At 46.4% G+C, this 14,307-nt stretch overlaps 1 protein-coding gene across 3 annotated transcripts in view; it reads left to right on the top strand.

The window, feature by feature from the left end:
- The window catches only part of lnx1 (ligand of numb-protein X 1), a 277,592-nt gene that overhangs the window by 98,023 nt on the left and 165,262 nt on the right, over positions 1 to 14,307 (top strand). For all 3 annotated transcript variants that reach the window (XM_041200613.1, XM_041200624.1, XM_041200633.1), the window contains one exon: positions 125 to 599. In XM_041200613.1, the coding sequence (XP_041056547.1) occupies positions 235 to 599 (365 nt within the window). In that variant the 5' untranslated portion in view covers positions 125 to 234. The remainder of the gene's footprint in view (positions 1 to 124; positions 600 to 14,307) is intronic.

Here is a 14,307-nt window from a genome sequence, read left to right as displayed (position 1 = left end):
GCAATGGTATGACCTTTATTATGCTTTACTGTAGCAAGATTCAACTTCATAAGATTTTAACAACTATCTGTTGAAAGAAGAACTTCACTTGTTTAATTGTCACTATCCGTGTTGTTTCTTTCAGTTCTGGAGTTTAACCTGAAACTCAGCAATCTTCATTGTTGGTGAACATTGATTTGGATCTAGCTTTCACTGAATATTGTATTGCTAGAATAAAGTGATTCTGCAGTGAATATGGATCCTGCTGTACTGACTCTTTGTATCTGCTGCGGACAACCACACCTGCCTCAGGAAAATCATTCATATAATTACTGGGATGAAATAGATGATGATCTCATATGTCACATCTGCCTCCAGCCCTTAGTGCAACCACTGGATACACCATGCGGTCACACTTATTGTACTTTGTGCCTTACCAATTTCTTACTGGCCAAAGATTTCTGCCCCATGGATCGAAAGCCCTTGTGTCTGAAGGTGTGCAAGAAGTCAAGCTTCCTGGTGCAAAAACTGCTGGATAAAGTATTGGTATTCTGCCCATTTAAAGAACACTGCACTGAAGTTATGCAGCGCTGCGAACTAGAAATCCATCTACGTCACAGGTAAGTCCACTCGGCTATTGGAGAAGCATGTCAACACAAAATCATTAAGGCATGAATCTGCTGTTGAGGTTACAGCCAATCTGTTAATCATGTCCCAAAACTGTTGTTGATTGACCAAAGCGATTACTTCCAAGCAGCAATCTGCTATAGCTAATTAAGACATTTTTAAAGTGAATAATATTGTCCAGAAATCATCTGAGTCACAATCCTTTTACCTAAGGGTGTGTGCCTATGTTTTATATTCTTGTCCCTCTCCCTCTTCTTCAAAATTAGTGCATGAAACAATCTCGCTTTCAGTTATTCCAGTCAATAGTATTGAATGATTTTTTTTAAGGGAACTCTTTGGCTTAGATCTCCCTACAGGTTTCAGTAACATTTAAATAACTCTCTTAAACACTCAAAGAGCAGCCAATCAAGTATTTCTTTGAACAATCTGTCAAGATGTTAGTATTTAAATTGAATTCAATGGCTTGGTTTATCCCTCAGGCTTTTGGCTCCCCCAAAACTATTGCATTGAAACATATCCTGGTCTATTTTGAATAATCAAACTGATTTTTAACCCTTTGTGTGTTGTAATAAAACTAAAAGAATCTAATCCACGTTGAAAGATTATTTTTGTCACAACTGCATCCAGCTTTCGAGGTGTCAATGTTTTTTATTTTACCCCCCAAGTCCTGTGTTCTGTTTCCAAATGGACATAAGCTAAAATTAGTGGCAGCTGCTTCTTCCTCTTAACACAACCACAGAGAATGGCTGACTAAAGTTCTTTCAACTAGTTAAACGTTGAGGGCAGTTTTATACTTCAGTTTTATTCTTTGCATTTTATGTGAATGCTTTGGTGAAAACCAACTGACTACCCTAAGACAAAAAAACAACCCTCATCAGAGGTATGTGGTTGTGGAAAGTAATTTACTTAGTTTGACTATGATAAAGATTGTAACCCAAAAATTTCCAGACTCCAGTTCAATGTTAATGGCGAGGCAGTGGTAACATCTTGCAATTCTGTGGCTTATGTGTCAGACATAAGAGACTACACTGCAGACATTGTACTAGCCAATGGGGAACTTTTTAATTATTTATTGCCATCTAGGGTTTAATTTTCTCTTTGCAAAGCATTAGTTAACGCATTTGCAGAAAATATCTTCATGGGCTGTTTAATGCCGTCATTAACCTTTCGAAATAAGTAGCTTAATTGTACAAAGTAGGACACAAGGGAGTTTAACAAAAAACAGAAAATCAGAACCCTAGTTGTTTAACTTAAAAAGAAAGTCATGAGACCTTATTGTTACATGAGCTGTTTGCATTCACTGACTGGTTATATGAATGCACAGAATGAGAATCACATAAATACAATGAATTATAATGACCAGATGATACTCTTTTTAATGATGTTGATTGAGGGATAAATACTGACCAATAAACCAGGGAGAACTCCCTTGCTGCTCTTCAAATTGTGTCATGGGATTCTTTATGTCCACCTAATAGGGGGCCTTGGTTGAACGTCTCATCAAAAAACAGCATCTTCAACAGTGCAGCACTCCCTCGATATTGCCCTAGAGTATCAGCCTAGACCTTTCTCAAATTTCCAGAGTGGCACTTGAACCCACAAGCTTCTGATTCATTGGCAAGCGTGTTACTAACTCAGCCACAACTACAACTACTGGTATTAAATTCACATCTGTTGACGCGGCAGTGACAATGTGTCTGAATTAATTCACTTAATTTTGTCAGGTCTGAGCTAACCTGGCCACTTCAATCATCTGTTCCCCTTTCTGTGACAAGTTATTTGTGCCATTGCCTAACCACTGCTTGCTGTCTTCCTCGGATCCTGGTTCTATTTATCTCTGCTGCTGGGGCAAGAAAAATCTCCCAGCTACTTCCTGAAATATGCCCAAGCTATTGCAGTTGTCTTTCTTGGATGGACTGTATGAGCAGAATTTTGCACCAACAAGATTTTACAGTCCCGCTGAAGTCAATGGACTTTTGAATAGCTCGCTACATTTTACGGCCCCTCACCATTACCCACGTAGTCTTCCCACTGCTTAGGATATCTGGCAGCAAAAAGGAGGTTTGAGATGTTGGTTCAAGAAGGTAAATGCCTTTTACAGCACACTTTTTGGATCAGAAGGCGCAGCAATGCACCAGTGGCACCTTTATCCCATACCTCCTCTGTGAAAGGGAAATCATGTTTAACCAACTTATTGGAGTTCTTTGAGAAAGTAACATGTGCTGTGGATAAAGGCGAACCAGTGGATGTACTGTCCTTAAATTTCCAGAAGGCAATTGATAAAGTGCCACATCAGAGCTTATTGCGGAAAATAAAAACTCATAGTTTAGGGAGTAACATATTGTCATGGAGAGAAGATTGGCTGGCTAACAGGAAGCAGAGAGTAGGCAAAAATGGGTATTTTTCAAGCAGTCAAGATGTAACGAATGCTGTGCCAGAGGGATCAGTGCTGGCGTCTCAACTTTTTACAATTTATATAAATGAATTGGATGAAGGGATTGATAGGATGCTTGCCATATTTGCTGATGACACAAATATAGCTAGGAAAGTAAGTTGTGAAGAGGACATAAGGAGACTACAAGAAGATATAGGTAAGTTAAGTGAGTGGGCAAAGATCTGGCAAATAGAGTATAATGTAGGAAAATGTGAAATTGTTCATTTTGACAGGAAGAATAAAAGAGAAGCATATTATCTAAATGGTGAAAGATTGCAGAGCTCTGAGTTGTAGAGGGGCCTGGGTGTCTTCAAAAGGCTAGTATGCAGGTACAGCAAGTAATTAGGAAAGTTAATAGAATGTTAAGATTTATTGCAAGAGGAATTGAATACAAAAGTAGGGAGGTTATACTTCAGTTATACAGAGCATGAGTGAGACCACATCTGGGGCCGAGTTTTGCCCTTGGCAGGTAGGCTCAGTAGGAGCAGGCAGGGGCAGTAGAGAAGTCGACCACCGCCGGCGATCGGCACTGCACTGCGATTTCACGCTGGAGGACCAATTAACGCCCGCCTGTGTGGGAGGGGGGGGAACAGTGCGAGCCAACCGAGCGCAAACTTCATGCAAGTGTGTGAGTGAGTGCTGCATAATCTCCCTGAGGCATGGAGCTGCATCAGGGAGATGGAGAGATATTAAAAGAAATTTAAAAATAAAAATGTAATAAAACATGTCCCCTCATGTGACTCTATCACATGAGCAGGGACATGTTATTAATGAAAAATTAAAGTCTTTATTTTGTTTTGATTAGCTTTTGGAACCCTCATCCCACCTGTAGTTGAGGTTTCCAAAAAAATGCAAGGCCACTTGGTCTTTTTTGCCTGCCTGCCAACCGTTAGGTTGGACAGGCAGTGAAAACTTTATGTTAATGGATAACTTAATAGTCTTAACAGGCCTTTTAATTGTTGGCGCGCACGCTGCCGGCTCCAGTGCACACCTGCCAACCTAACTATTGTGCAAGTGCGCATCGACATCAGCATGCTCGGCTGATATCAACGCGCATCATTTCATGCTTGAGCGGGTCAGGCGCAAGCTCACCTACCGAGCAAAAACTTCTGCCCCTGAATTACTGTGTACAGCATTGCTCACCTTATTTAAGGAAGGATGTAAATGCGTTGGAAGCAGTTTAGAGGAGGTTTACCAGACTAATACCTGAAATGTGCGGGTTGTTTTATGAGGAAAGGCTGGACAGGCTCAGCTTGTATCCGCTGGAGTTTAGAAGAGTAAGAGGTGCCTTAATTGAAACATGTAAGAACCTAAGGGGTCTTGACAGGGTGGATGTGAAGAGGCTGCTTTCTCTTGTGGGAGAATCTAGAACTAGGGGGTCACTGTTTAAAAATAAGGGGTCGCCCATTTAAAATGGAGATGAGGCAAAAAATTTTCTCTTAGAGGTTCATGAGTCTTTGGAGCTCACCTCCTGAAAAGGCAGTGGTTGCAGAGGCTTTGAATGTTTTTAAGGCAGAGGTGGATAGATTCTTGGTAAGCAAGGGGGTGATAGGTTATTGGGGGTGGACAGGATGCAAATCTGAGGATACTATCAGACCAGCCATGATCTTAATAAATAGCAGGTTCGAGGGGCCGAATGGCCTACTGTTCCTGGTTCGTATGTGTTATTTCTTGTCCAAACCATGTTGTTATTACATCATTCTTGAATCTGTGTCAGTTATTAGCTTTTGCTCATCAACATTACTCCTGTTCCACCACTTAGGTCATCCAGCAATGACCTTCACTTCATAAGTTCTTACTAAAGTATCTTTAGTCTCTCATATCCTGCATTTTTAAGGTAAAAGGGAGAAAAAAGAATAAAACTGGAGGGAGGAGTAAAGTGAAACCCAAGCCTAGAAGGTTTGTCAAACACATTCTAATGATGGTTAATGTGCATTTAAGAAAGAAAGAGCTTGCAGCTGTATTGTATCTTTCACAGCCTCAGAATTTCGCAAAGCACTTCACAGTCATTGAATTACTTTTTGTAGTTAGTCACTGTTATAATTGTAAACGTGGCAACCAGCCTGTAAACAGCCACGTCCCACAACTGATAAATGACCAAATCTATTTTGCTGATATTGGCTGAACAGCCAACAGCTCCTGCTTTTTTTTTTCCCAAATATTGTCTTTTATGAATAGGCAGAGAGGGCTTCAATTTAATAGCTTTCCTCCAAAACCAACTCTAAGGGCAGAATTTTCCCACTGGCATGTTGGGGTGAGTCCTGCATGCCAACGCGCAAAATGACATGTGGTGACGTCGGGCGAGCGTCCTGACGTCACCGTGTGCCATCATGATATTATAGTGGGTGGGCGCATGATGATCTCCAATGCATGCCCGCCATTAATTAATGGGCCTCTTAAGGCCCTTGAGGCACCAATTGACGCCGATTTTGAGGCCCATGTGATCTTCACATCATCGCATGGGCACAACAGGCAGGCGGGTAGGACACATTTGTATAAACCTCATCCATGGGTGAGATAAGAGGGGTCAGTGGGGTCGCGAATATGCTCAGTCAGATATTTAATTGGGAAAGTTACTGATACTTGCCTGTGTGAGCACAAATACTTCAGAACTCATACCAGCTGCTTGGACTGGACTCACAACCTTTAGGTCAGGACTCTACAGTGAAGATCCTTTTTGGGGCCTGCAGGTTTCAGGGAGCCTTCCCTTAGCCAGGGAATGAGAATTGTGCTCTCCACTGGAGTCTTCTCCTCTGAAGAGGAAGGGAGGCCTAGAAGGGGGAGGAAGCCAGGAGTGCACATTCAGCCTCCAGGGGAGCCAACTTTGGGAGGACAGGCGCAGGCACAAGGTGCGCAGGGCCAACAGGAAGTCCAAGGCAGAAGGGGCTGCAGAAGGTGCCATTGTCCTGCTGCCAGGGTTTACGGGCAGCGAAGCAGCTACCTCAAAATGTCTGAGGTCCAGTGCCGAAGGAGGCTCCGTCTCTCAAGGGAGACAATCAACTCTATCTGTCAGATGATAGGCCCTGAGATCTCCGCAAACTATGTGGTGGACACCTCATGCCTGTGGCTCTAAAGATCACAACTGCCCTCAACTTCTATGCCTCTGGCTCTTTCCAATGGTCGGTGGGTGAGCTTTGCGGTGTCTCCCAGTCAGCTGTCACACTTGTGTCAAGCAGGTGACAGACTCTCTATTCAGGCATACATTGACTTTCATCCACTACCACAGGGACAAGGCCAGCCAGACAGAGCAAGCCAGAAGCTTCGCAGCCGTTGCTGGCTTCCCCCGCGTCCAGGGTGCAATAGACGCACACATGTGGCCATCAAGGCGCCAGCAGGTGAACCCGGTGCCTTCGTCAACAGGAAGGACTTCCACTCCAAGAACGTGCAGATAGTGTGTGACCACAGGGTGCTGATTCTACAAGTCTGTGCAAGGTACCCAGACAGCTGCCACAATGCCTAAATCCTCAGATACTCCCAGGTGCTGGGGCTCTTCAGTGCTCCAGCCCGGCTGGATGGATGGCTGCTGGGTGACAAGAGCTATCCCCTCAGAAAGTGGCTCATGATGCCTCTCCGCCATCCAAGAACAGAAGCTGAGGAGCGGTACAATAGGAGCCACGACACCACAAGGGCTGTGGTGGAAAGAGCCATCGGTCTTCTCAAGATTCGCTTCCGGTGCCTGGACCACTCGGGGCACACTCCAGTACCCTCCAGATCGTGTGTCGCTGTTAGTGGTTGCATGCTTCACTCTCCATAATCTTGCGCTGGAAAGGGGGGATGCTGCGGACGATATAGATGTAGACACAGTGGCTGCGGCTGCACACGATGAGTCCAGCAGTGAGTCCGAGGATAAGCACGTACAGGGAAATGCTGAGGGGGTAGACACTGACCTGGGCACACTCCAGGGAGGCAGGGACACCCGGGAGGCTTTAATCCAACGGACCTTCAGCTAGAACACCACAGATGGATCTCCAAGACAAGCCTGGGCTGCAGGCTCCATACTCAATACCTGAGTGCTAAATCAGCCTGGATAGGAACATTAACTAAGGGCCTTGACAATAAAGTTCAATGTGACACAACTCACTCCTAACATTATGGGTAACCATCCACCTGCAGAGGAAAAGAGTCACCCTCAGCCATGGTCATATGTCTAAATTTAATATAGAACAAAATGAACTTAAGGAAACAAAATGACAAAGGTGTTAAACACCAGACCCACTTAACATGACCTCATTGCAGGGCAACACAAAAGCACCAGTGAAAAACCCAAGGTGTGCTGAAAGTGCCTTAAATTTACGCTTTTGTGTGCCAAGTGTTGGTGCCCTCCCCCTCCCCACCCCGATTCACTGGCACTGGCATCTGAGACAGCCTGCTCACTCTGCTGTCCTGTTAGCCTCGATGACCTTGGCGGTCATCCTCTGACCCGTGGACATGGCCCCGCCTGGGAGGGAGCGGCCAGTTCCACAGCTGGCATCTTCCCAGTCATCGCAGCCTCATCGGATACAACAGTCACTGGCAGAGGGTTGGAGGAGCTGCTGCCCTCATCTGGAGTGCCCTGAGAGGTGCCAGCTGAGACGACAGGCAGTTGCTACGCTGACATAATGTCGCTTCGGACCTCCCTGCTCACCGTAGCTGGATGGGCACCGAGCTGGGAAACTTGGTACCCAGACCATCTCCCACACTGGCACTGACCAGCTGAGATCAATACCGATGTGAGGGCTTGCTAGTCCGAGCACATCCCTAGGAAGCCCTGATTGGTCTCCTGGAGGAACCCCACCATGAAAGTCGCCACTCTCTCCATGAAGGAAGCATGGCGCTTGGCCATGAGGCTCGTTGCATCAATGATGGTCCGCGTGGACTCCTCCACAATGGAGACCAAGCCAAGCACAGCCTTATGTATCTCCGCCAGATCCTCATGCACACCCTGCTGGACTTCCAGCATTTGTTGCCACATGGACAACTCCAGAGGTACATCATTAGCCACCGACAGAGCATATGCCTGGTCTCCTGAAGTCCTCTGACTGCTGGCACCATGGGCACCCTCTGTTTCCACCAGCTACTCCAGTGACTGTGAAGTGCCCTCACCACTGTGCCCTAGGACACCAGCCGATGATCTTGTTCTCACCGAGGTGCTAGTATCTGTGCTGGTGCCTGCCTGGCAGAGATGGGGTGACGCTGGTGAGTCCATGACTTCAGGGCCCTCAGGTGTGAGATGGGGCCCCTGTGCCTCCTCCTCCCAGCCCTGCTCCACTGATGCTGAAAGGAAGAACAAGGGCATTGGATCAGTTAATGTAGAGACAATGTCAATGTGCATCCCTGTCCCCCGGATCATTATGCACTCATCCTTCCGTAGGCAATGGTCAAGCCATGTTGCAAACTTCAATCACTGAACATTCAGCACTGCCATGGCTGCTGGGACACTAATGGTGACCTCAGTGTTGAGCAAACATACCTGCGCCTCTCCAGATTAAGGGCCTCCTGCTCTAACCTGCTAATGATCACCAACTGGGCCCGTCCTCCGCCAGTCCTCACCCACTAGGCAGCATTATGTGCATTCTTCTCCTGAAAAGGAGAGAAGAGCATTGATTAGTGCTAATTGTACCTGGACTCTCTTCGCGGACGGCCCACCCCAACCAGAGTGAGACATTGCAGGGCTCCAGTGTCTCCTCACCTCACAGATACCGAACATTCACACAAAGATGCCAGGCCTGCACCATCCCCCCACCCCCTTGGCCAAATGCTGCCTATGTCACCGGCCTAACCTTGCTAAGCAAGGAGGTGCAAGCATGTGGAACATAAAGGGCAGCAGATGCATCGGTGCCAATGCCACCTTGAAGCTCCCCTCCCAGCATATCATCACCCTGACTTTGACATGTCCTGGAGTTCCAGCACTGCACCCAAGTGCAGCTCCTCCAGGTTGTCCCCAAAACAGTAATGTGGGTCTCAGTGTCCCACATGCTGTGGGGCAGAACCCATCTCTTCACCACCCTCTCAGGGTGGCCTCAGCATGGGCAATATCTGCTGGCCCACCCAGCGAAGGACACATGCCGTCAATGATTCAATGCAGTCACTACACTCAGAGCTTGGTGGGCTGCAGCCAAGCAGGAAAGCCATCCTGCTGGGTTAAGTGACCAATGCCAACATGGTCCTCACCCTTTCTGAGCACAAGAGGCTGTTGAAGCGCTTGCGACACTGGATCGAGATGCACTGCACCACGTTGCGGGAGCTCACCACCTCCATCACCTTCTCCCAGGCACGTTTGATCATGTGGGGGAGCCTCCTCCTCCTCCTGTCCTGGGGTATGAAGACCTCCCACCCATGCTGCCACCTCCTCGAGGAGGGCAGCAAGGCAATCACCCGAAAAATAAGGGGCACAGTGCCCCCCTGCCCTACCCCTCTGCCTGGCCTGCTCACCAGCAACTCTCTGGGAAGCCCTTCCACTGGCCATGTTTGACAGCCTTTGAAAGGCTGTAGGAGCTTTTAAAACAGGCCACCCGGTCGCCATTGGACCCAGTGGTCATAGCCGTCCCGCCGCCGCCCGCCCACTCCCGCTGTCCTCGGGAGCCGCGATTCACGCTGGGTGGGCCTTACTCAGCCCACCAGCATGAAATCGGCTTCTGGCCTCGATCGCAGGCAGCAGTCAGCTTTCTGACTGCCCCCACCAAGCCCACCCTGCAAGGGGAAGATTCTGCCCAATTAGTAGAATTTTCAGGTTGGCAGGCGGCCGCAATCAGCGGGCCCAAGAGCGGCCGGAGAACAGACCACCAACCACGATCAGCCCCCAACCCCGATTTCATGCTGGCTGGCCACTTAATGGCCATTCAGCGTGAAAGGCGCGCTGAAAGGCTCAGCGCTACTGGGGTGGGGGCAGGAGGAGGGCGAGCGCTGAAGTCAGCGCAGGCATGGGGGAGCGTGGAAGGAAAGCTCCCTGAGGACAGAGAGCCTCAGAGAGCTGACAAATTTAACATCAATAAAAACAGAATGTAAAATTCAGAAAAAATGTCCACACCTCAGAATGAGTCACTTGAACATACGGACGCTGAAAATTCTGTCCAAACCTTTTAATCTTTTTTAAATTAATATCGGAAACCCCATCTTGCCCTTAGATGAGGTTTCCTCAAAAAGGCAAAAGGCCGCCTGGCCAATTCACCCGCCCACCAACCGTAACGTTGGACAGGCAGCAAAAAATCGCCATCAATTGCTATTTTAATGGCCTCAATCAGGATTTTAATTGTCGGCGGGCACGCTGCCAACTCTCACAGACTCTTGCTTGGCATCATCACATGCTATTTCACGCTCGAGAGTGTCGGGCATGCCCCTGCATGCCAAGAGGAAAATTCAGTTTAAGTCCTGTGTGTTGTTTGAACGTACAATTTTCAGGTTCAGAGGCAAGAGAGTTATTATTGAGCCAAGGTGACAATTTAGCAACTCTTTTAAAGTATGATACACACAGTGACTTTTTTCTTTATAGGTTCCTGTACTACCAGAACCATATAAATATTGATTGCACTAGTGCAGTCCCCAGCAATTGGGCAGGGGGAAAGGAGCAAGCAAGAGTTCATTGGACGTCAACCATGGCTGAGGGGGGGAGAGATTGTAGCTTGCAGGTGGGGGGGGTAGTTGGTAATCATGGAGGGTGGGCAGGAGAGGTTGGGAGCAGAAGTGGTGTATTGTAACGGGGTGGGGGGAGGGTAGAGTTTGGCAGAGGGGGCATGGATCTTTGGAAAAGGGACCGAGTGGTGCATTGCTGCACCTTCTGACCCACAAAGAGTGCTGTAAGAAGTATTTACTTTCTTGAACCAGCATCTCACACCTCCCTTTTGCTGCCAGGTATCCCAAGCCCTGAGAAAACTGTGTGGGTAACATTTACATTTAAATCAGGCTTCCAATAATACTGCGGGAGCCTGATTTAAAATAGATAATGAATTGTCCTTGACTGTCCACAATGGAATACCTGTACGTGATGAAACCTGACACCTGAGAAACAGCAACTGGCATGTTCACAGGCAGTTGGGGCGTGTTCCAGTTTTTGCATTTTTAACTTCTCCCAACCCTCTCCTGCATGTCACAGGGTTGTTAATATTGAGGCCTGAAAGAGCAAGCCAGGCTAAAAGCCCTACCACATATATATGAAGTATAGTAACTTATGATTTCTAATTATCACCTAACATAAAAACACAAGGATTGGTGAAGCAGTAACCTATACACTGCTGTTTCCCTCCAGTTACCTTGTTAAGTTGTGCACAAGAGTGTCAGTACCCAAACAGAGTTTCTGTATGAATGCTGCTTCCAACCAACCATCCGATGATCAAACTCAGTAATCTTCTTACATTTCAATAATGTTCAGTCCAACTTAGTTTTGAAGAGATTTAAGTTCAGAGTACCAGTCTTTATACCAGTCTTCAGGCAGAAATGATTGGTGATACAGCCAGACTGAAAGATATGTGCCCAAATGGGAGAGAGAAATATAGATTACAGAGCAGCATCTCAGCAAGAATCCTTTGACAATGAAAGCTCTCTTGCTGCTGGCATCACCCTGGCTAAGTCCTGCTAACTACGTTGACAGTGTTGGCAACCTGCACTTTCTATACACAGAGCAGTGAGTAGCATAAAATGGCTTCACATCTTGTGTTGTAGTGGAAAAGTGTTTTTACCTGTGTTTTTACTGAATAAAGTAATGCTTTATTAACTAGAAATAAGACAAAAAAATGGTATTTCACAATGTCCATGTTTATGTTATAAAAACAGGGCATGCTAGAAATGCTCACCAAGTCCAGCAGCATCTTTGGAGAGAGAGAGTTAATAGCTGGAATCATTTCGGAAGAGGGGAGTCCCAACGGTGGGACTATATGTGGGTCCCAATCATCATTGATGGGCAGTTGGGCCACAGTGGCAATCTTCCCGGATGTGGTCTTTTAATTAACCGTCATCGGGCCCACCATCCAATTAAGAACGGCAAGTGGGTTGCTGATGCTGCTGGACCAATCAGAGGACCAGCAGCTTCGAAGCTTCAGCAGTGCCATCAGGAGAGGCAGGTGCTGCTAAGGCAGGTTGGAGAACAAGAGGGGGCCTCACCATGGATGCGCCCTCAAAAAGGTAATTTGAATTTAAACAATGATGTGACTGACGGTGATAGGCTCTGTCGATCAGAGGGCAGACCCTTCCGGATGCATCTTTGGGGCTGCGAGGATAGCCGTTCCTGGTCCCAACCCTTTCTTTGGGACATGGAGGCTCCAGGTCTGAAGTTAGAGAGGAGGAGGGTACATACGTGTTGAGGTGAGGACAAAACCTGTCACTGAGGTTCAGGTAGGGTGGGGCAAGGTCACTGAGATTTTAAGGGATTATCATTCTGAAGTATACTCACTGAGATATGGGGCTTTTTGGATATGGTGGCAATGAGCAGAGTTCGAGAACTTTTGATATTTGGCAACATTGTGGTTTGGGTGGGAGTAAGTTGTTCAGGGATAGGATCTGGTCCTTGGATATGGAAATATTGTGGGGCTGCCCTGTGGCGGGAGGTACTTGGGTTTAGGTGCACTGAAGAGGGGATTCGGACCAGAGGCAACACTGGCATAGATCAGAAAAGGGGGCAATAAGTACAATAGCTGGGATCTGGCACTGTTTCTCTTTCACAGGCTCCACTGCTGACATGGAACACGGAGAAAATGCAACAACAGAAGGTGAGGACGGCAGATTAAAGCAGCCAGAGAGTTACAGGACCATTTAGGGAGATAGAAAGGAGGCTGAAGTGGGTGCCACAGGTAGCACTCCTTCCACATCCTATTCTTGGTTCTCCAAAGTACCTCCAAAAGAAATGGTACTTAAAATCTTTACTTGGCCTTCAGGCAACCTCACCTACTAATTCCTAGGCATCAGCTGAGAGCAGCAGTTAAAGATTTCCTTCAACAATCTGCTAGCTTTGGCCCAGTTTGCTTTTATGCTGTACAGTGTTAATGTGTTTTTTGGTATTTGTGGGTTTTGTCCCATTCCATTGTGTCTGTTCTTTTTTGGTCTCATTTCAAATGCTTGTATTTTTTTTAAAATTCCCACACCCCAAAACCTTCCAAAAATAGCATCCATCTCTCCACTACTTCTAGATATATTATGTTTGACTTTCTTCTCAATCTTTTCCTTCGCCATTCTCCTGATCGTAATTACCCTAACGTCAAACTCAATCCTCATCCCAACAAATTCTTTTTTGGTCCCCACTCATTGCCACAAATATTCTGAAGCTCCTAATGTTCCTTCTCCAAATCTTCTTCTCAAATGCTCACCACTTTTCTCACTTGTGTTACAGATGGAGTGAGGGAGAACCACTACAATCCCTCTTTCCTTCTCTACTGTCCATAATCAGTAAGACTTTGAGAGGAAGAGATGGATATGTGTATGTTTTTAACCCTGAATGTGTGAACAATTTGAATAACCAGCAAACAGCTTTTCATGGGGTTAAATAAAAAGGATTGTTTATTCATGCGCTCACCCCAAAAATCTAAGGCTACGGCACTCACTTACACAGTCACACAGACAAACAGTCAGGGAAAGATAAAAGCAAAATACTGCGGATGCTGGAAATCTGAAACAAAAACAAAAATAACTGGAAAAACTCAGCAGGTCTGACAGCATCTGTGGAGAGGAAGACAGAGTTAATGTTTCAAATCCGTATGACTCTTCATCAGAACTAAAGAGAAATAGAAATGTGGTGAAATATAGGCTGTTAAAGGATTAAATTGAGGGAAGTGCAAGGGAAGTGCTGCTCAATTTGGTCTACTGCATTTGCTGCTCCCAATGCGGTCTCCTCTACATTGGAGAGACCAAACACGGACTGGGTGACCGCTTTGCGGAACACCTTCGTCTGTCCGCAAGCATGACCGAGACCTTCCTGTCACTTGCCATTTCAACACACCACCCTGCTCTCATGCCCACATGTCCATTCTTGGTCTGCTGCAATGTTCCAGTGAAGCTCAACGCAAACTGGAGGAACAGCACCTCAACTTCCGATTAGGCACTTTACAGCCTTCCAGACTTAACATTGAGTTCAACAACTTCAGATCATGAACTCGCTTCTCCATCCTCACCCCTTTTTTCTAATAATTATTATATTTTTTTCTTTCCTCACCTATTTCTATTATTATTTTTACAATTTATTTCCATATTGTTTTATCTCCACCTTTTAGCCTATTTTGATCCCCTCCCCCCACCCCATCCCCACTAGGGCTATCTGTCACTTGCTCACCCTGCCTTCTACCCTTAATGTCAGCTTAAGCACATCC

The sequence above is a fragment of the Carcharodon carcharias genome, chromosome 1 (assembly GCF_017639515.1).
Source record: "Carcharodon carcharias isolate sCarCar2 chromosome 1, sCarCar2.pri, whole genome shotgun sequence".
Taxonomy (NCBI): domain Eukaryota; kingdom Metazoa; phylum Chordata; class Chondrichthyes; order Lamniformes; family Lamnidae; genus Carcharodon; species Carcharodon carcharias.
This window is presented reverse-complemented; position numbering and strand designations above follow the sequence as displayed.